At 33.3% G+C, this 15,950-nt stretch overlaps 3 protein-coding genes across 3 annotated transcripts in view; 1 reads left to right on the forward strand and 2 right to left on the reverse strand.

Moving 5' to 3' along the window:
• Nucleotides 1-1,849: 1,849 nt before the first annotated feature.
• The window catches only part of KaiR1D (Kainate-type ionotropic glutamate receptor subunit 1D), a 472,789-nt gene continuing 458,688 nt past the window's right edge, over nt 1,850-15,950 (reverse strand). The window contains exons 14-19 of the mRNA XM_035088617.1: nt 14,242-14,440; nt 13,827-14,058; nt 13,609-13,724; nt 4,748-4,903; nt 4,078-4,080; nt 1,850-3,483 (exon numbers count right to left, since the gene is read on the reverse strand). Of these exons, the coding sequence (XP_034944508.1) occupies nt 3,292-3,483; nt 4,078-4,080; nt 4,748-4,903; nt 13,609-13,724; nt 13,827-14,058; nt 14,242-14,440 (898 nt within the window). The 3' untranslated portion in view covers nt 1,850-3,291. The remainder of the gene's footprint in view (nt 3,484-4,077; nt 4,081-4,747; nt 4,904-13,608; nt 13,725-13,826; nt 14,059-14,241; nt 14,441-15,950) is intronic.
• Nucleotides 10,671-11,079, reverse strand: LOC118070178 (histone H2B). Its single transcript, XM_035088615.1, has one exon. It carries the CDS (start codon nt 11,065-11,067, stop codon nt 10,693-10,695), a length of 375 nt encoding a protein of 124 aa, XP_034944506.1. The 5' UTR covers nt 11,068-11,079; the 3' UTR covers nt 10,671-10,692.
• LOC118070179 (histone H4-like) lies at nt 11,117-11,514 on the forward strand. The gene has a single exon (XM_035088616.1). The coding sequence runs from the start codon at nt 11,129-11,131 to the stop codon at nt 11,438-11,440; it is 312 nt and encodes a 103-aa protein (XP_034944507.1). The 5' UTR covers nt 11,117-11,128; the 3' UTR covers nt 11,441-11,514.

Below are 15,950 nucleotides of genomic sequence, written 5' to 3' on the forward strand. Positions count from 1 at the left end.
AAAAATTCTGTAACTCGCGAAGTTTTTAATTTATTGCATTGAAATTTTCAGAGAAGTTGTAGAATCGGTTTCTCTTTCCATTGATTCCTCACGCAACTTAATGAGATTATTATTTTTTTCTATATCGCTTTTGAAAGTGAGGGGCCTATACTTTTTACGCCGATAATAAGTTTGGAGTGTCTACATGACAGGTTAGTGATAGGCTTTGCTTATGACATCTATGAGAGCTCTGATCCTCTTCTCAAGTTCGTGAACAGTTTTGAACTATTGGTAAGGGATGCGTTCCTATATAGAGCAGCGTATCAGGCAGCGCAGAATCAAAAATTCTCAGAACTAAATATGAGGCAAAAAAAATTCCTTTACTGTAAAGTTTTATTTCAATCCACTAAAATGATAAACCCCTGAATTATTTACTGTTATTTGTTAAGATTTTCTAACTTTATCATAATGTTAATAATTCTTTAAAAACAATTACAATTCATGATATTTGAAGGAAAATTGTCATTATTATTTTTCCTTGCTAAGGAAGGCGTTCCGAGCTTTGCTATTGTTCTCCGTGAGAATTTTTTAAAATATGAAAACTGCAATAACTTCAGCAACAAATATCATACGGTAGTGGAATAGAGATGAGTGCATCGTTGATGGTGAATTTGATAGAATCCTTTTCTGTGACAATTGGAATTTGATTAAATAATTTTTATTCAAGAAATTTCGAAATCATAATCTTGTTTAAGTTTGTTTGTCTTTTTAACTTAACTTCCCATTAGGAAGTTATTGAAGTTGGAACAATTGGTGAAATTTTAATTTTCATCATATCTCCACGTTTCATGATATTTGCAAGCATACTGACCAATTTTTAGAACGATGTGTGTGTGCACGTACGTACGTACGTATGTATGTATGTATGTATGTATGGACGTCAGCATTGTTTTCGTTTTCCATATCTCAAGAACGGATTGAGATATCGACTTTAAGCAAAGTTAATTCGAAAGATATTATCAAAAAGAAGATCTGAGTGAAATTTAAACAAATTCAGTCAAGCCGTTTTTTTTATAATAAAGTAACTTATAAAAAAATAAAAAGATTAGCTATTCAAAATACTTTAAAGTCAAATAACATCTTCATTTGAAAATTGAGTCGATACTGACTAGACATTACTGTTCACAACTAAATATAACTTTTATCAAACATCCATTGTCTATAACCATACGAATTTGTTATGAACAATTGAAAATTGTGTTCATCGATTATCTAATGCGTATATCACACGGATTTGAATGCTTAAAAAAAGTAATATTATTAATGATGAAAAATCAGTCGTAAAAATTACATATTGTTTATAACAATATGAATTTGTTATAAACAATTCAAAATTGTATTTATTGAATAAGTAATGTATTCACCACATGGATTTGGATGTTTTCAACAAACATTGATTATAACTATTTAAATTTGTTATAAACAATTACTAATGGGATGTTCGTCGTGTTAGCACAAACAAAGTGTGCTCAGATCTATTTTTTTCGTTCTTTCTGGATAGAGAAAAGGAAAGTGACAAGGAATCTTATCGGGACAGAATTTTACTATGAAGATGAGCTTAGCAATAATTTCTATTGCATCCAAAATAAATTATTTATCGTTGAGGAAATATGAGATTTACAGAATTATTTTTATTCTGAGATTATCTTCGATGATTCATACAGTTACTAGAGTAGTGTATTTATATAATAATAAAAATATTAATAATAATAATAATTATTATTAATAATGATAATTTAAAAACATAGTTTTATATCAATATGATTTAACCAAAGGACTGAAAATGTATATTTAGGCAATATTCGAATGCGTCAATATGATTTTTAAGAGTATGTTGGATGAATTCAAATCAAAATACATGTTTTATCTTCTTAACATTAAATTATTTCTCGTTCTTCCGTTCATTCTTTTACACTAATGAAAATCCATTTATTTACAATATCGATAGATTTCACATCACATTTGCTCTTTTTTCAGTTATTTATTTTGTTTAGCAATAAAAAACATTTATTTCAACTTCTCATAACAGAGTTAAAGAGATAATAATATATCTATGGTATAGAAATCAATAAGTTATAATTTAATATCTAAAAACCAAACTCAAATACTTGTAAGTTATAGACTTATGATGGATTTGGGTTTTATTTTGAAACATAAAGGACTAAGTTATTGCAAGTTTAATGAAATAGATGGAATGTAGTTTAATTCTTTTTTATATTCCTATAAAATTTTTTTTTTTTGTATATTCAGTAATTTACTTATGTAAGAATACTTGGAGTTTTATATAACATAATACTGATGGATTCTGCTTTTAAAATATTATATGAATTAGGAGATCTACTTTATGTAAATGAAAATAATGTATTCATCTTTTCCTTGATTTGTAGTTAATCCTTTATTGCTTCCATTCTAATTTATTGAATTGCAAATTCCTTGATCTTTACTTTTTTTTACTAGAGTTGGTTTAAAGGTGACAAATTCTGGATCCTTCAAGTTTAGTATTAATATTAAATAAATGAATTGATAGAATTTTAGAAGGTATGTTTAACATTGAATACGTCTGTAGTTTAAATCCAAATTAACAAATAAAGTCAACATGTATTTAGATTGAAAATTGTGATCATTAGAAACTGACTGGTCTATTATTAAGTGGTCGAAATCAAGGATATAAGTAATACGAATCATTATATAATATCAACCCCAGTGTAACTTTGGTCTTTCATTTGTAAATATAAAAAATACATTTACAAAACTTATTGAACTTCATAAAGCCCTACAAAGATTATATTTTACTTCAAAATATTCAAAACATCAATTACAAAGAATGTCATAATGAAGAGTTTCCATCTCTCAAGATGTTCTAACTATTCTCCGAATTCTACTCCATACATTCTGTAATTTTTTAAATCTCTATTAAACTTAGAAAAACTTAATATTACTGGATATAATATTACTTCCAAATAACTTCAAGCATATTTTACTAATAATTTTCAGAATTTTGTTTATTTTTTAATCACTTTAGATGTAGAACAGCCGTCGACTATTTTATTATGAGACAAAGTGTAAGTGAGAATAGTTGAAAATGAAAAAAATTATAAATTAAATTAAAATGATTATCGATTCTGATAATACTGTCAAGAATTAAGACATTTACTTCTATTTTTATCGGTTTCGCAAGAATAACACAAGCTCATCATATTTATTATTTTTTTATCCATATATATTACTATAGTAGTTGATTGTTATGTATTTCTAAGTCAATGGGTTCCCTTGAAAATGACTGTACTTTGAATATCCAGGAGTAGACCCAACCTCTGACACTGTAGATAGATTTGTATGATGCTTGGGCCAATAGCATGAAATCATCTTTGTGGATTTTTCAAGGCTGTCGGTGCTGTCCATAGAACATCGCAGCTCACTCGTGATATCCGAGTGTAAAGATTTCTACAGTAAAATAAAAATGCATCTCATACTATTGTTGATAATATGTTTGGAATCATTTTATATAAATCATGAAAGCTATATTTACCTTCTACTCATCCAACGCGAAGGAAAGCAAGAAACATACGCGACAGAACTAACAATGTCATACTTAACTTTTATATTACTACCCTCAAATTTTGATTTTAGTTATTCTTTAACAAATAGTTTTATTTTCTATTTAAATATCTCTTTTGATAAAAATTAAAAAAATAATAATAATAATCGTTATTATTTAACAAATGACGTATCAGACATTCAGCTGATAATCAAAGCTACAGTTCATATACAAGTATTATGTCTTTCTGTGGATATACATATATGTATCTCTATCTAAATAGTATAAAATGACAGTGATTTCTATTTTAGTTTATTATTTCTTATCATGTATAAATTAAAAAAACTCTCGCATATTAATAATCCCATACTCGCATCAAATATATTTATGTGATTATTATACTTTTTTTACTAACAGCATATATTTATGATGTATGAAAACTCCAAGTTTCCGATCAGTTGCTTTAAATGTTGATATGAGCAATTGACAGATGTATTGACCTTCTCGAGTTTTTTTTTCTTTCATAAAAATGTATTTTTAAAAAGTTGAAAGAAATGAGGAGGTCAAAGTTAGTTTTTTGTTGCCAACTGTAAGTGTATTCTCATCAAATGTTATTTTTTTTTTGTAATCAATCTTCATACAGAAGATATTCATATTCAAACACAATTTAGAGACTTTTCGAGCGGTGAAATTCCTCTTCATAATTCGAATCCAGGTCAGCGAGCGTACAAGAAACACAAGCTTTATTTCAAACAATTAATATTTATTCAAGTTTTGACTTTTGACTGTATCACTACACTGCACTTGAGCTCTGCTAATGGAGATCGGTAAAACCCTCGCAGATACTTTTCTCTGAAGACTTCTGCTTCTAAAACAGAAGGAAAGAAATCTTCGGTAAGAAATTTGGAAAATCTACAAAAAAGCTGCTGGAGTTTATTGTAACAATGTGGCTGATAAAGGGAAGCAATAGCATGGTATTAGATTCTTTTAAACCTGGGTGCTCTTGTACGCGCTGCAAGACCATTAAAGAGGAACTCCACCCGAGTGCGTACATCAGCTGATATATTCACGTGGGACATCAGAGCAACTAGCATCGGGATCGAGGTGACTTGCACTTAAAGCACATCCAGTCTCGATTCCGATTTCCTCGTGTTACTTAACGACACTCACCCGCTCTTCGACAGCTACTTTCCGACTTTTCCACACGAACTCGCACACTGCTATTACACAAGCTACACCCATGCCACCCATTAGGACTACGAAGACCCCACCAACATTGGCAAGTCCCAGCTCATTAGCAGTTGAACCAGTTTTCTGATTATCTTCCTAAAAGAAACGAACATTTACTTAATTAATACGTAGTCATGCTAGATCTTAATCAATTCGTTCATACACAAACCCTTGTCCATAAATATTAATTATTTAGTAAAAATTTCATTAGTCTGCAGCGAGAGGTGACTAAAATTATTCATTTTTCAAATGTAAATGTAAATAGTAAATTATCAATTGTTTCATGTCGTTCGCTATAAAGTATCTTAATAATTTTAACTAATGAATATTGTTTTAAAACTGATCTGGTAAATCTAATCATACGGAAAAGTAAAGTCGTTTTTTGAGAAAATTTAACAGATACGAGAATAGTGTACAGTTATACACTGAAAAAATGTTCGAATTATCAGAGCAACGTGAGGGAATCGGAAATAAATTGTGAGTTGGGACAGATATTGCTAAAATTTTGAATAATTGTTATCATGTGTTTTGACTGGTTTTTTATTGACTCAAGTTGCTACAGTGGTTAACATTCAACAATTTTTCACTGTATTTTAGTAATATATTGAATCAATAACAAAATATAATTTCAAATTAACTGTAAGGTACACGGAGAAAAATATAAGCAATCGTAGGTTCAAATCTTCTCAATGGAATATTCTTAACTAACTTAAAATCTGCGTTTTCTACTTTGTTCAAACTTAGAATACGTAAAATTTGTGTTCAGCATACACATAGAGTCTATCAAAAATAATTTTTTAATTATTTCAATTACTTTTATTAATTGGTTTTTCGCATTTTCTGCGTTAACCGCCACGATTTGTATGATAGAGAATATGAAGAGTATAATATTTCTTGAACTATAATAATAGTAATAGTTTTTCCTCCTCACAGGCAATGGCCTTCTGGGCGTGAGGAACGAAACTACCCATCTCGGCTTCGTTAAACAGTTAGGAGGGGCCTTACGATACGTTTCAATGTAAACATTGACCACGGACCACCCCTACAGCGTCTCAGGTGGACAGAGGAGCTAAGACGGGATTTGATGCAGTATTGGGAAGGATGCGGGCCATAGACCTCAGGGTATGCCAGGCGCCTGCATACTCTGTGGTGCGAAATGCACCCAGACTTACAACATCTAACGCAGGCGGTGCAGGCTGCTCTGTAGAACATCTAGCTAGTGACGACGAAGATCACGACCATCAGGTACCAGATGGTGTAGACCTTTTTGCACTGAATAATGCAGTCTATGATGTGGCTCGAAGGTTTACTCAGGGCAGACGAACACCTGTCAATCCTGAGTTAAGCCTGAAAAGACGCATCGAACAGACTGCAAATAAGATCAAAAAGACTCGACAGGGTGCATCTCGTATTCAAAGTGTGATAGATCACTTAAATACTCGCAGGCCTTATACGCCAAGAATTCAGCGTATCGTGGCGAGTATAAGACGTGAACATCACACTTTGAATACCGCCGTGTTACTGATCCTAAAGGAAAGAAGCACAGGCAAAATAAGATCGCTAATGGCCATTAAAAAGTCATTAGCGAAGTGGTACAAGCGGCGAAGGGACAACAGATTGTTCCAATCTGACCCTTCGCGCTTTCTTAAGCCGCAAGCCCCTGTCACTTATGAGCCTCCGAGTGCAGAAAGAGTCGAAACCTACTGGACCGAAATATATGGTCGCGCTAGTGCGCTAGATGTAGACACTCCAGCCCTTCAACTTTTCAGAGAATTCTGTGACGAACATCTATCACGAATTCCTGAAGAGTTTCAACGAGTTAGCATTGATGAGATCTGGAATGCTCTAAGAGGCACAAAGAACTGAGCTGCCCCTGGGCCAGATGCAATCCCCACCTTCTGGTAGAAGAAATTGACACCATCCCACCAGCATCTGGCTCGTATCTTCTCAGAATATCTAAGAGGAGATATGCCCATTCCTGGCTGGCTCGTTGAAGAGCGCACTGTGCTGATTCCTAAAAGTGGTGATCTGTCTAATCCCAAGAACTACAGGCCTATTGTATGTCTGAATACTCTCTACAAATTATTTACGAAGATTTTGAACGAGAGGATTTTGACTGCAATAGAACCTGTATGGAGATAGATAAACGAACAACGTGGCAGCAAGCGTGGCTTGACAGGTTGCAAGAAGATCTTGCTAGTAGACCGATGCGTCACAATGGACGCATACTACTACAAGCGCAACGTGTCAATGGCTTGGGTGGATTACAGAAAGGTATTTGATACAACATCGCAGGAGCTTTTCCGATACTTGCTCGAATGCCTTTCAGTACCCCCACAAATAGTAAGATGCATCGAACATCTGATGCCGCTCTGGAGGACACGTTTCACCGTAACATCTGGTAAAACGAGAGTGTCCACCAAAGCAGTGCCATTTAGGAGAGTATATACCAGGGAGATTCCCTGAGTCCTCTTCTATTTTGCATCTCACTGCTGCCATTATTTGTCACTCTACGCCGAACGCCTGGATATAAAGCTGGACGAGTCTCCGACCGCGTACACAAAGTCACACATCTATTTTATATGGATGACTTGAAAGTGTACGCGGCAAGTCCTGAGAGACTCCGAACAGCCCTAGAGGTTGTTTCCGGGTATACCAGTGCAGTCGGCATGGAGTTTGGGTTGGACAAGTGCGCAGTTGCCCACTTAGTAAAAGAAAGATCACCGAACTGGAGTGATAATGTCGAGCTTACAGACGGGAGCATCATAAAACATCTGGATGCTGGAGAGTCATACCGATATCTTGGACAGGCACAATCTCCTCTACAGGACGTGTCTGTCATCAAAGATACTCTCCGCAGTGAGTACAAGTGGCGACTTAAGAGAATATGGGGCTCTGAATTATCAGGCCCTAACAAAGTCAAAGCCACGAATATGCTCGCTGTCCCAGTCTTGCTATATTCATTCGGAGTTCTTAAATGGCCCCGAAAATAACTTAAAGAGCTAGACATTATCACGAGAAAAGTGATGACGTTATATCGAAGTCATCACCCGCGATCTTCTGTCCAACGCCTATACTTTCCCCGTGATCTGGGAGGGCGTGGACTACTAAGTTTGGAGTGTCTACATGAGAGGTTAGTGATAGGCTTAGCTTATGACATCTATGAGAGCTCTGATCCTCTTCTCAAGTTCGTGAACAGTTTTGAACTATTGGTAAGGGATGCGTTCCTATATAGAGCAGCATGGTGTGTTTTATCGTTATCTCGAAACACAGGAGTTGACACACCAGCTGACTTTTCAATACCTTAAGTCAGCTGGCTTGTTCTCTGAGACCGAAGGATTCATTATGGCCTGCCAAGATGGTGTATTTTCTACCCTCGCCTATTGGCGTGATGTTATGCACGAGCAACTCGAGGACACAAGATGCCGAGTTTGCCACGGTGATGTAGATGAGACGCTATTTCATGTATTATCGGCTTGTCCGATATTAGCGCGCTCAGCCTACATTCACTGGCATAACGCCGCCCTAAGAGTGCTGTATTACCACCTTCGGCACTCTTATGGAATAGACGAGACACCAGTGCTGCCCTATGTGCCCGGTGAAATTGAGTCAGTCGTTGAGAACGGGAGAGCAAAAATTCTTTGGAATTACCCGCTCTCTACGCCCCAACGTATTGAACACAATAAGCCGGATATTACTCTTTTCGACCATATCACCAAGCACGTATATTACATTGAGTTCTCAGCCCCGGCTGAGACAAATATACGTGCAAAAGAAGGGAATAAACAGGAACGCTACAGAGAGCTCATGGAGGTCATGAGAAATATCTATCACGAATACACAGCGCACGTGATAGTCCTGGTGATTGGCGCCCTTGGAGGGATGAGAGACCGCTTTCTGACAGAGCTTCGAACAATACCAGTCTGCCGTAGTCAGGCTGAGATTCTCGCGGCTCGTATGCAAAAAGCGGTCATCTTTGCTTCTTTCCGTATCCTGAGACGTCTGTAACAAATGACTGAACGGCTGCAGCTCTGGCTCACCCTCAAACCTGAGGGAGTCGGGTACCTGCAGGATAATCCCGTCTGGACAGGCCCCAGGTAGATCGGAGCCCTGGGATCCCTGGCCAGACACCTTTGACGAACCGAAAGGAGTTAAAAAAAAATAGTATTTTTTACCAAATTTTGAATTAGGCTTTTATAACTAAAATTAAAATAGCTGATCTAAGATAAAGTAAAATGTAGAGAGGTGGTTACACGTCGAGGTGATCGCAGACCAGTGTTGAACGATAATTAAGAGGTTGAAGCTGTTGAGTCCCGAAAGAAAATATGAATTGGTATTTTCTCAGAGAGTAAAACGTATGCCCAAAATTAGACACAGCATTGAATCAACATTTTTAATCGAACTTTATTAGAATTGAATTAAATGGTTCTGTCAGCAGAAGTGTTAAACTTCGTGAAGATTCATGTTGAATCTTCCAATAGACATGTGACCAAAGACTTACTTGATTGCCAAGGCTGGGCTTGATTCAAACAATGAAGAACCCAACTCACAACTTAGTTGAAAATTGAATTCAGCAATATGATTCATTGCAATTGAACGAATGACAAGGAAAAAACCAACGGCTTCATTCTAACTTGAATTGACTACACCACAAATTTTTTTAATTACGACACAGTGCGCTCATTAGAACTTTTTGATAGACTGACTCATTTTTTCTTTAAGATATCTTCGATGGAAAACTAAACGTCTCTTTCTTTGTTCTGATTATGCGTTATGTTAAGTGATGATTTATAGATGACTAGATCGAAAATATCGCGAGGAACACGACGGTGTAGGCTAAAAATGTTTAGCACGCATAGGGGTAGATCGTGAAAAACCGCCCCCCCCCATCGCGAATTTCTCGATTTTCTATCTTTTGTCAATAGTGAAGCTTCAGTCGCGAATAACTTTTTATCTAGCATAGATATGAAAAAAAGTATTCAGTACTATTTATTATTAAAATTACATTCTGAACAACTTCTATTTAAAATATTCTTTCATATCTATGATAGAAAATCGAGAAATTCGCGATAGGAGGCGGTTTTTCGCGACCTACTTCCCCCTCCCTCCCTATGCGTGCCAAACATTTTTGACCTACACCATCGTGTTCCTCGCGATATTTCCGATCTAGTCATCTATAAATCATCACTTTGGCCGCAGCAAACCAAAATTATCCCATTTCCCTCATTTGACCGGACTAAATGGTTTGAATGTAACAATACAACATTATTATTTAAAACAGTAAAATATGGGCCTTCAATCGCCTGTGTACTTGGAGTGAGAGAGAAAGTGAAATTTTACCGTGCCGCAATAGAAAAATTATAGGAAAACAAGTAAAATGTATTTTTTTTCCTCTCATTTTTCTTCAAAATTCTATCAATTATTCCAAAAAAATTACCGTGCTGAACAATAAAAATCATTAGCTAAACTACAATTTTCCAAGTAAAACTTATAATTTTTTATTTAAATATTTATAAAAATCACTAAACTGACAAAAAGCGTCCAATTTATAGTGCTGGACTATAATTTATATTTTGCATTTTTCTCCGTGTAGTAAAGTTTCCTAGACTTCTAGAAATATGGTCATGACTATTTTCTCCGTGTAACTTAAAATATTTATCAGTGATCAAATATTGTTAGCAAATCGATTCTCAAGTTTTCATACTGTTTTCGTACTCACTTTGTATGATAAAAATTTGGGTAATTATATAGTATTACTCTGTCACTTTTGATTTCGTTGAAAATGAAGTACGTTGTAAAGATGATCTTTCTGAGTAAGAATATATATATATATATATATATATATATATATATATCATTCCCCTTTGTTTATTATCAGGGTCAATTTATTTGGAGCTGGTGTATTTAGTAACAGCTTTTGTCCCTTCACTTACAGCGTGTTTAGCTAGCTCACCAGGTAGAAGTAGTCGAACAGCTGTTTGAATTTCGCGTGATGTAATCGTCGATCTTTTGTTGTAATGAGCCAACCTGGATGACTCAGCGGCGATACGTTCGAAAATATCGTTGACAAAACTATTCATGATACTCATTGCTTTACTAGAAATTCCAGTATCAGGATGGACTTGCTTGAGTACTTTGTAAATGTAGATAGCGTAGCTCTCCTTCCTCTTACGCTTCTTCTTTGATTTATCAGTTTTAGAAATATTCTTCTGGGCTTTGCCAGACTTTTTGACAGCTTTACCACTTGTTTTAGGAGGCATGATAGAATACACGTACTGTGTAGCTATGGGGAGGATAGCTATCATATCCAACTGAATCATCATGACTGGTCGTGGTAAGGGAGGAAAAGGACTTGGAAAAGGAGGCGCCAAGCGGCATCGTAAAGTGCTTCGTGATAACATCCAAGGAATCACGAAACCTGCCATCCGTCGTCTTGCTCGTCGAGGTGGTGTGAAACGTATTTCTGGATTGATCTACGAAGAAACTCGTGGAGTCTTGAAAGTCTTTCTTGAAAACGTGATCCGCGATGCAGTTACTTATACTGAGCACGCTGAACGTAAGACTGTCACGGCTATGGATGTAGTCTACGCACTCAAGCGTCAAGGACGTACACTCTACGGATTTGGTGGTTAAACACCATTTCGTTTAAACCAATATATATATATATATATTGGGCACGGGAACCATTTTTAACATAGTTTTTTCATGTTAAAGTTTTAAAAATCACGATATTATTTCTACTTGGATTTCATCGGAACATGACTTGTTGCGATGGTAATTGATCAAATCTATTATACAAAATACACCTATACCATGGAAAAAGTATTATACAGATAAATAAAGAAAGGAGCAATGAAGTGGATGGAGGTGAGGGGGAGTGTTTATAATTTAGATCGTAGGTGACAAAATCAATCGAAAATAAAAACAGAGATTATAAACACTTAATTGCTCATTTTTTATTCATCTATAAAATACGTTTTTTATTGTACAGGTGTATTTCGTATAATAGAATTCGAAAACATTATATAATTAGAATAAAAAAATCGGAAAAATCAAATTTTTTAATATTGAAAAACTGTATTTGTTTTGATTTCGGCACCATATTTAGATATAAATCTAATCAGAGTGTCATTTGGGGACATTTCTTAAGTACAAGGTATTATTTGAGGACATTTGTATAGTTTAGGGACAGTCCCCAAAAAAAATCATGTATCCAACGTATTATTTGGACCACTGGTCTATGTATAAGGTATTATTTGAGGACACGACGTTGCCACGTTGTGATGAATTTATTTTTGTTTTTTGAAGAAAAAAAAGGTGAAAATGAGGTACACAAAGGTACACTGTACTTGCAGGGTTATTTTTTTTCTTTAACCGAATTTTGAAAATTGAGAGGGGGATACCAGTCCCCTGTCTCCAAATAATACATTAGATGGATTTATATATATATGTATATATGTATTCTTGATCAGCATCATCAAAAGTATAACTCCATTTTTAGCGAAAATAACAGAGTAATACTATATAATTACCAAAATTTGATATTTTTCTTTTATAATTCCAAAAATTCATACGATCTCTGGATAGTCTTTATCTGTTGGTCAACCCCAATTCAATTAATACTTGATAATAAATATCTGAGAGCATTTATTAGTAGTTTATCAAAATACGACCAATTTAATATCCAAATTAGGTACATATTTTTTATTATTAAAATTTCTTGGGACAAGTATCCAAAGAAGGTGTTCTAATAAGTAACAATGGAATGTTGATGAAATAGAAAATATCAAAAATGTAGACAATCCTATCCTCGTAAGCATCAAACCATAATAAAGGTTATTAAATTTTATGTTGGTTAAATTTTTTAACGTGATATCCGTGATTTGAACTAAAATTAGACTACAAAAAACAAATCACTTTTGAATTCGATGATCATGAAGAGGATTTTTTGTCAACTTTCTAATAATATCTGATAATTTAAAAGTAATTGGCCACTTTTTAATAGTTATCAGAATTTAAAGTTGAAAGCCATTGACTGATCTTTAACAGCCGATTACTCAGTTGAAAAAGAACTATGGTCAGTTGTAAAAAAAGATTTTTATCTAAAAAAAAAATCAGCTTAAAATATATTAGATCAAATTGAGTGGTTTCGTCGATTCGATGTTACTTTTTTTATAAAAGGGTTTAGGTAGGCTTAGAACATATCTTTTTTTATGTTGATCTACACGTTAACAAAAAGTAAACAAAGTAATTTTTTTTTTAATCAAGTAAAACGTGAATTCAAGTAATTTCCAAATGATTCGGTAGAATCGAATAGACGAATAATAATTTAAATCTAAATCTGTTTTAAGTTTTCATTAATCAATTTATCCTAGACTTTCCGTCTGAGTCATTTTAGTTTTTCTTAATCGATTTTCATTAGTATCACTTTTTTATTCACAATTATGCTGGATCTTCTACACAATTCTTCTGTTGTTATGTTAATGTGATAGTCAAAATGTACAAAAAAAGGAAATTAAATTAGCATAGATACCATGAGAGCTACGAAGATAAAATGCCCCTACGTAGTTCCTTGAGAATCGATTCCAGTTTCAGTCATGTTGGGCAAACTTTGCCAATTATCCAAGACATACAGGATAAGAAACTAAGAATCTCTTTTACACCGCTTGAGTAGGAAAATAACCTTCTCATCTATTTTTCTATCTCGATTTTTTTACAAATCTAATTATTGACTTCTTGGATGCACTTATACAGAGTAAAACTTATGAAAATTAGAGAAATACGCCAATTTCTCAACTTACTCTACATTTACCACCTCCCCGTTTTTCCTTCCACCATCGTGTCTTCAATATATGTAGCTTTCCTTCCTCTTGCAATTTTAGAATTGCACTACTGATTGCTGTTCTGTATGGTGAGTCTGCATATATCACATCAAAATTTATATTCAGTTACTTTACTTTATATTTCGTAAATCAAATTCCTGTAAAATGACATATGATATATAAAATTTATTGCTTACTTGGCGGCATTGCAATGCCATATCCTTTAGAATCCAGTTCAGTGCCAACTCGAGTGAGCTCGCAGTTACGTTCAATCACGTACTCGATAGATGTAGATTCCATCAAGAACGCATAAGTCCCCTTTCCCTTGATCACCCATTCTACTCCCTCCACATTGCTTTTTGTGAATACACTAGGTTGTGCTGACTGCATGAATGACCACATCCGTTGATATGTTGAAAAATTCGAGTCCTGAATTACATACATGAAAAATACTTGATAAAATATATCACTTGGACAATTTGTTATAGTTTTACGCAATAAAATATTTTATGGATATTATGAAGTTTGTTGTATTTATGGAATAACCATTCAAACTCTTTCAGCTTAATATACTACTTGAAATATATCAAATCGTTAATATGATAGACTCACCCTAAAAAACGCTGCGGTACTACCACCACCCAATGCACCATATTTAATTTTTGTCTGTTTCGCTAGATCTTCAGCGCTTTCAATTGGTGATTCCATTCTCTCAACTGTTAGAAAAGCTGCCAGGTTAGCAGTGTACGATGATATCATGATAAGTGTGAAAAACCACCACATCCCAGCCACCATTCTTGTTGATACAGCTCTGGAAAATTGTTTATAGAAATTTCTCATGAAACTTTAAAACAGATTGTGATGGTGAAAAGAATTTTTTTGTAGTTAATGAACTTTTCGAACATTTGTGAGATTAATAGTTCAATTAGAGTTTAACTAACTACCATTGAATAATAGTCTATTGTCAAAATGAGATATTATTGACATCATTATCATTAAATATTATGATACTCATTAGAGCATTATTGTTGGTAAATAATAATCGAAACTTCATTTTGATTGAAAATATATTATACTTTTATCTATTGAATAATTCTAAAATTAGATAAAGATTAGACCAACTTTACTTCTTAATACGTACATGTTCATTAACATTTTAGAAAATTCTACTGTTATATGTTATTTTCTTAAGATTTTTGATGGATGAATAGTTATTGTCTTTAAAAAAAAATTTATTGAAACAAAGTATTCTAACATATCATTGATTTACATGATAATTAATTTGATCAATTGCATAATTCTTCTATTATTGGAAATTGAAACTTAATAAAAAAAAGTAAAAAGCATTTTAAATTTTAATATGAATAATTAATTTTACAATTACTTTAAATTAAGTAAAGCTAATATCATTCATAAAATATATCAAAATTACTTTTGATCTTGATTTAATATTAAATTAGTATCAAAAGTAATTTCGTAAGCAACTTCTTTATTTATAACGACAAATTTTGATGTCTACCTGAGTCGAAATTTTAGTCATATTTTTACAGACTCCAAAAAGATCCTCCATACCCTTCAAAAAAATTTATATCAAAATTTTAACTTCAAACTCAATATACGAAGAAAAATAATCAGTTTTATTACTTGACTCATAAAGTAAACTTATCATAGAAAATATTACCAGAATTCGAGAAAAATTTTATTGTCATTCTGCAACAGTTTTTTATACCATTTGATAGTTTCCTATCTTTAAATGTGATATAACCCACCAAATCTTCACTAGCGTTTGTAGTGAATTGAAATCCGACCAAAATTTTGACTCAAGTACCAAAGGATGTTAAGAATACGTTGTATTTATTTCCAATAAAATAATAATAATAATTAACTGTAATTTCTTTTTTACGTTTATAATAATATAATTATTGTTAATCATCTTCACTACCATAATGTTGATAATAACTTTGAAAGAAAATATTATATTTTTTGTATTGAATGTTTGAAAAGAATTGAGAAAATCTAAAAAGACCTTCCATAATCTTAGTCAGGAATTCTCCAAAGTTCTACTTAATTTCATCAGTAGAATATTATGTCCATGAAACTTATTTCAAGTTCTGTTAGGACTTTTTTTTTACACTAAAGTGTATTTATTTTAGAGGAATAAATAAAATTTTCAACGTTAAATCAAACTAATTCAAATATAACAAATAATGCAAAACTATTTGTGCCAATAATTTATTTCTCAAAATTCCTACGTTAATGAGTTCATTAATTACAAAGAAATCCTTCGTCCATTTCGAAAAAGCATGCAATTGAATTTATAA

Source organism: Chelonus insularis, unplaced genomic scaffold (genome assembly GCF_013357705.1).
Source record: "Chelonus insularis isolate UGA/USDA-ARS -01 unplaced genomic scaffold, ASM1335770v1 contig_55_pilon, whole genome shotgun sequence".
NCBI classification, from domain to species: domain Eukaryota; kingdom Metazoa; phylum Arthropoda; class Insecta; order Hymenoptera; family Braconidae; genus Chelonus; species Chelonus insularis.

Excerpts from the sequence above, each read along its gene's own strand:
- LOC118070178 (XM_035088615.1), bottom strand. The coding sequence starts at position 11,067 with ATGCCTCCTAAAACAAGTGGTAAAGCTGTCAAAAAGTCTGGCAAAGCC.
- LOC118070179 (XM_035088616.1), top strand. The coding sequence starts at position 11,129 with ATGACTGGTCGTGGTAAGGGAGGAAAAGGACTTGGAAAAGGAGGCGCC.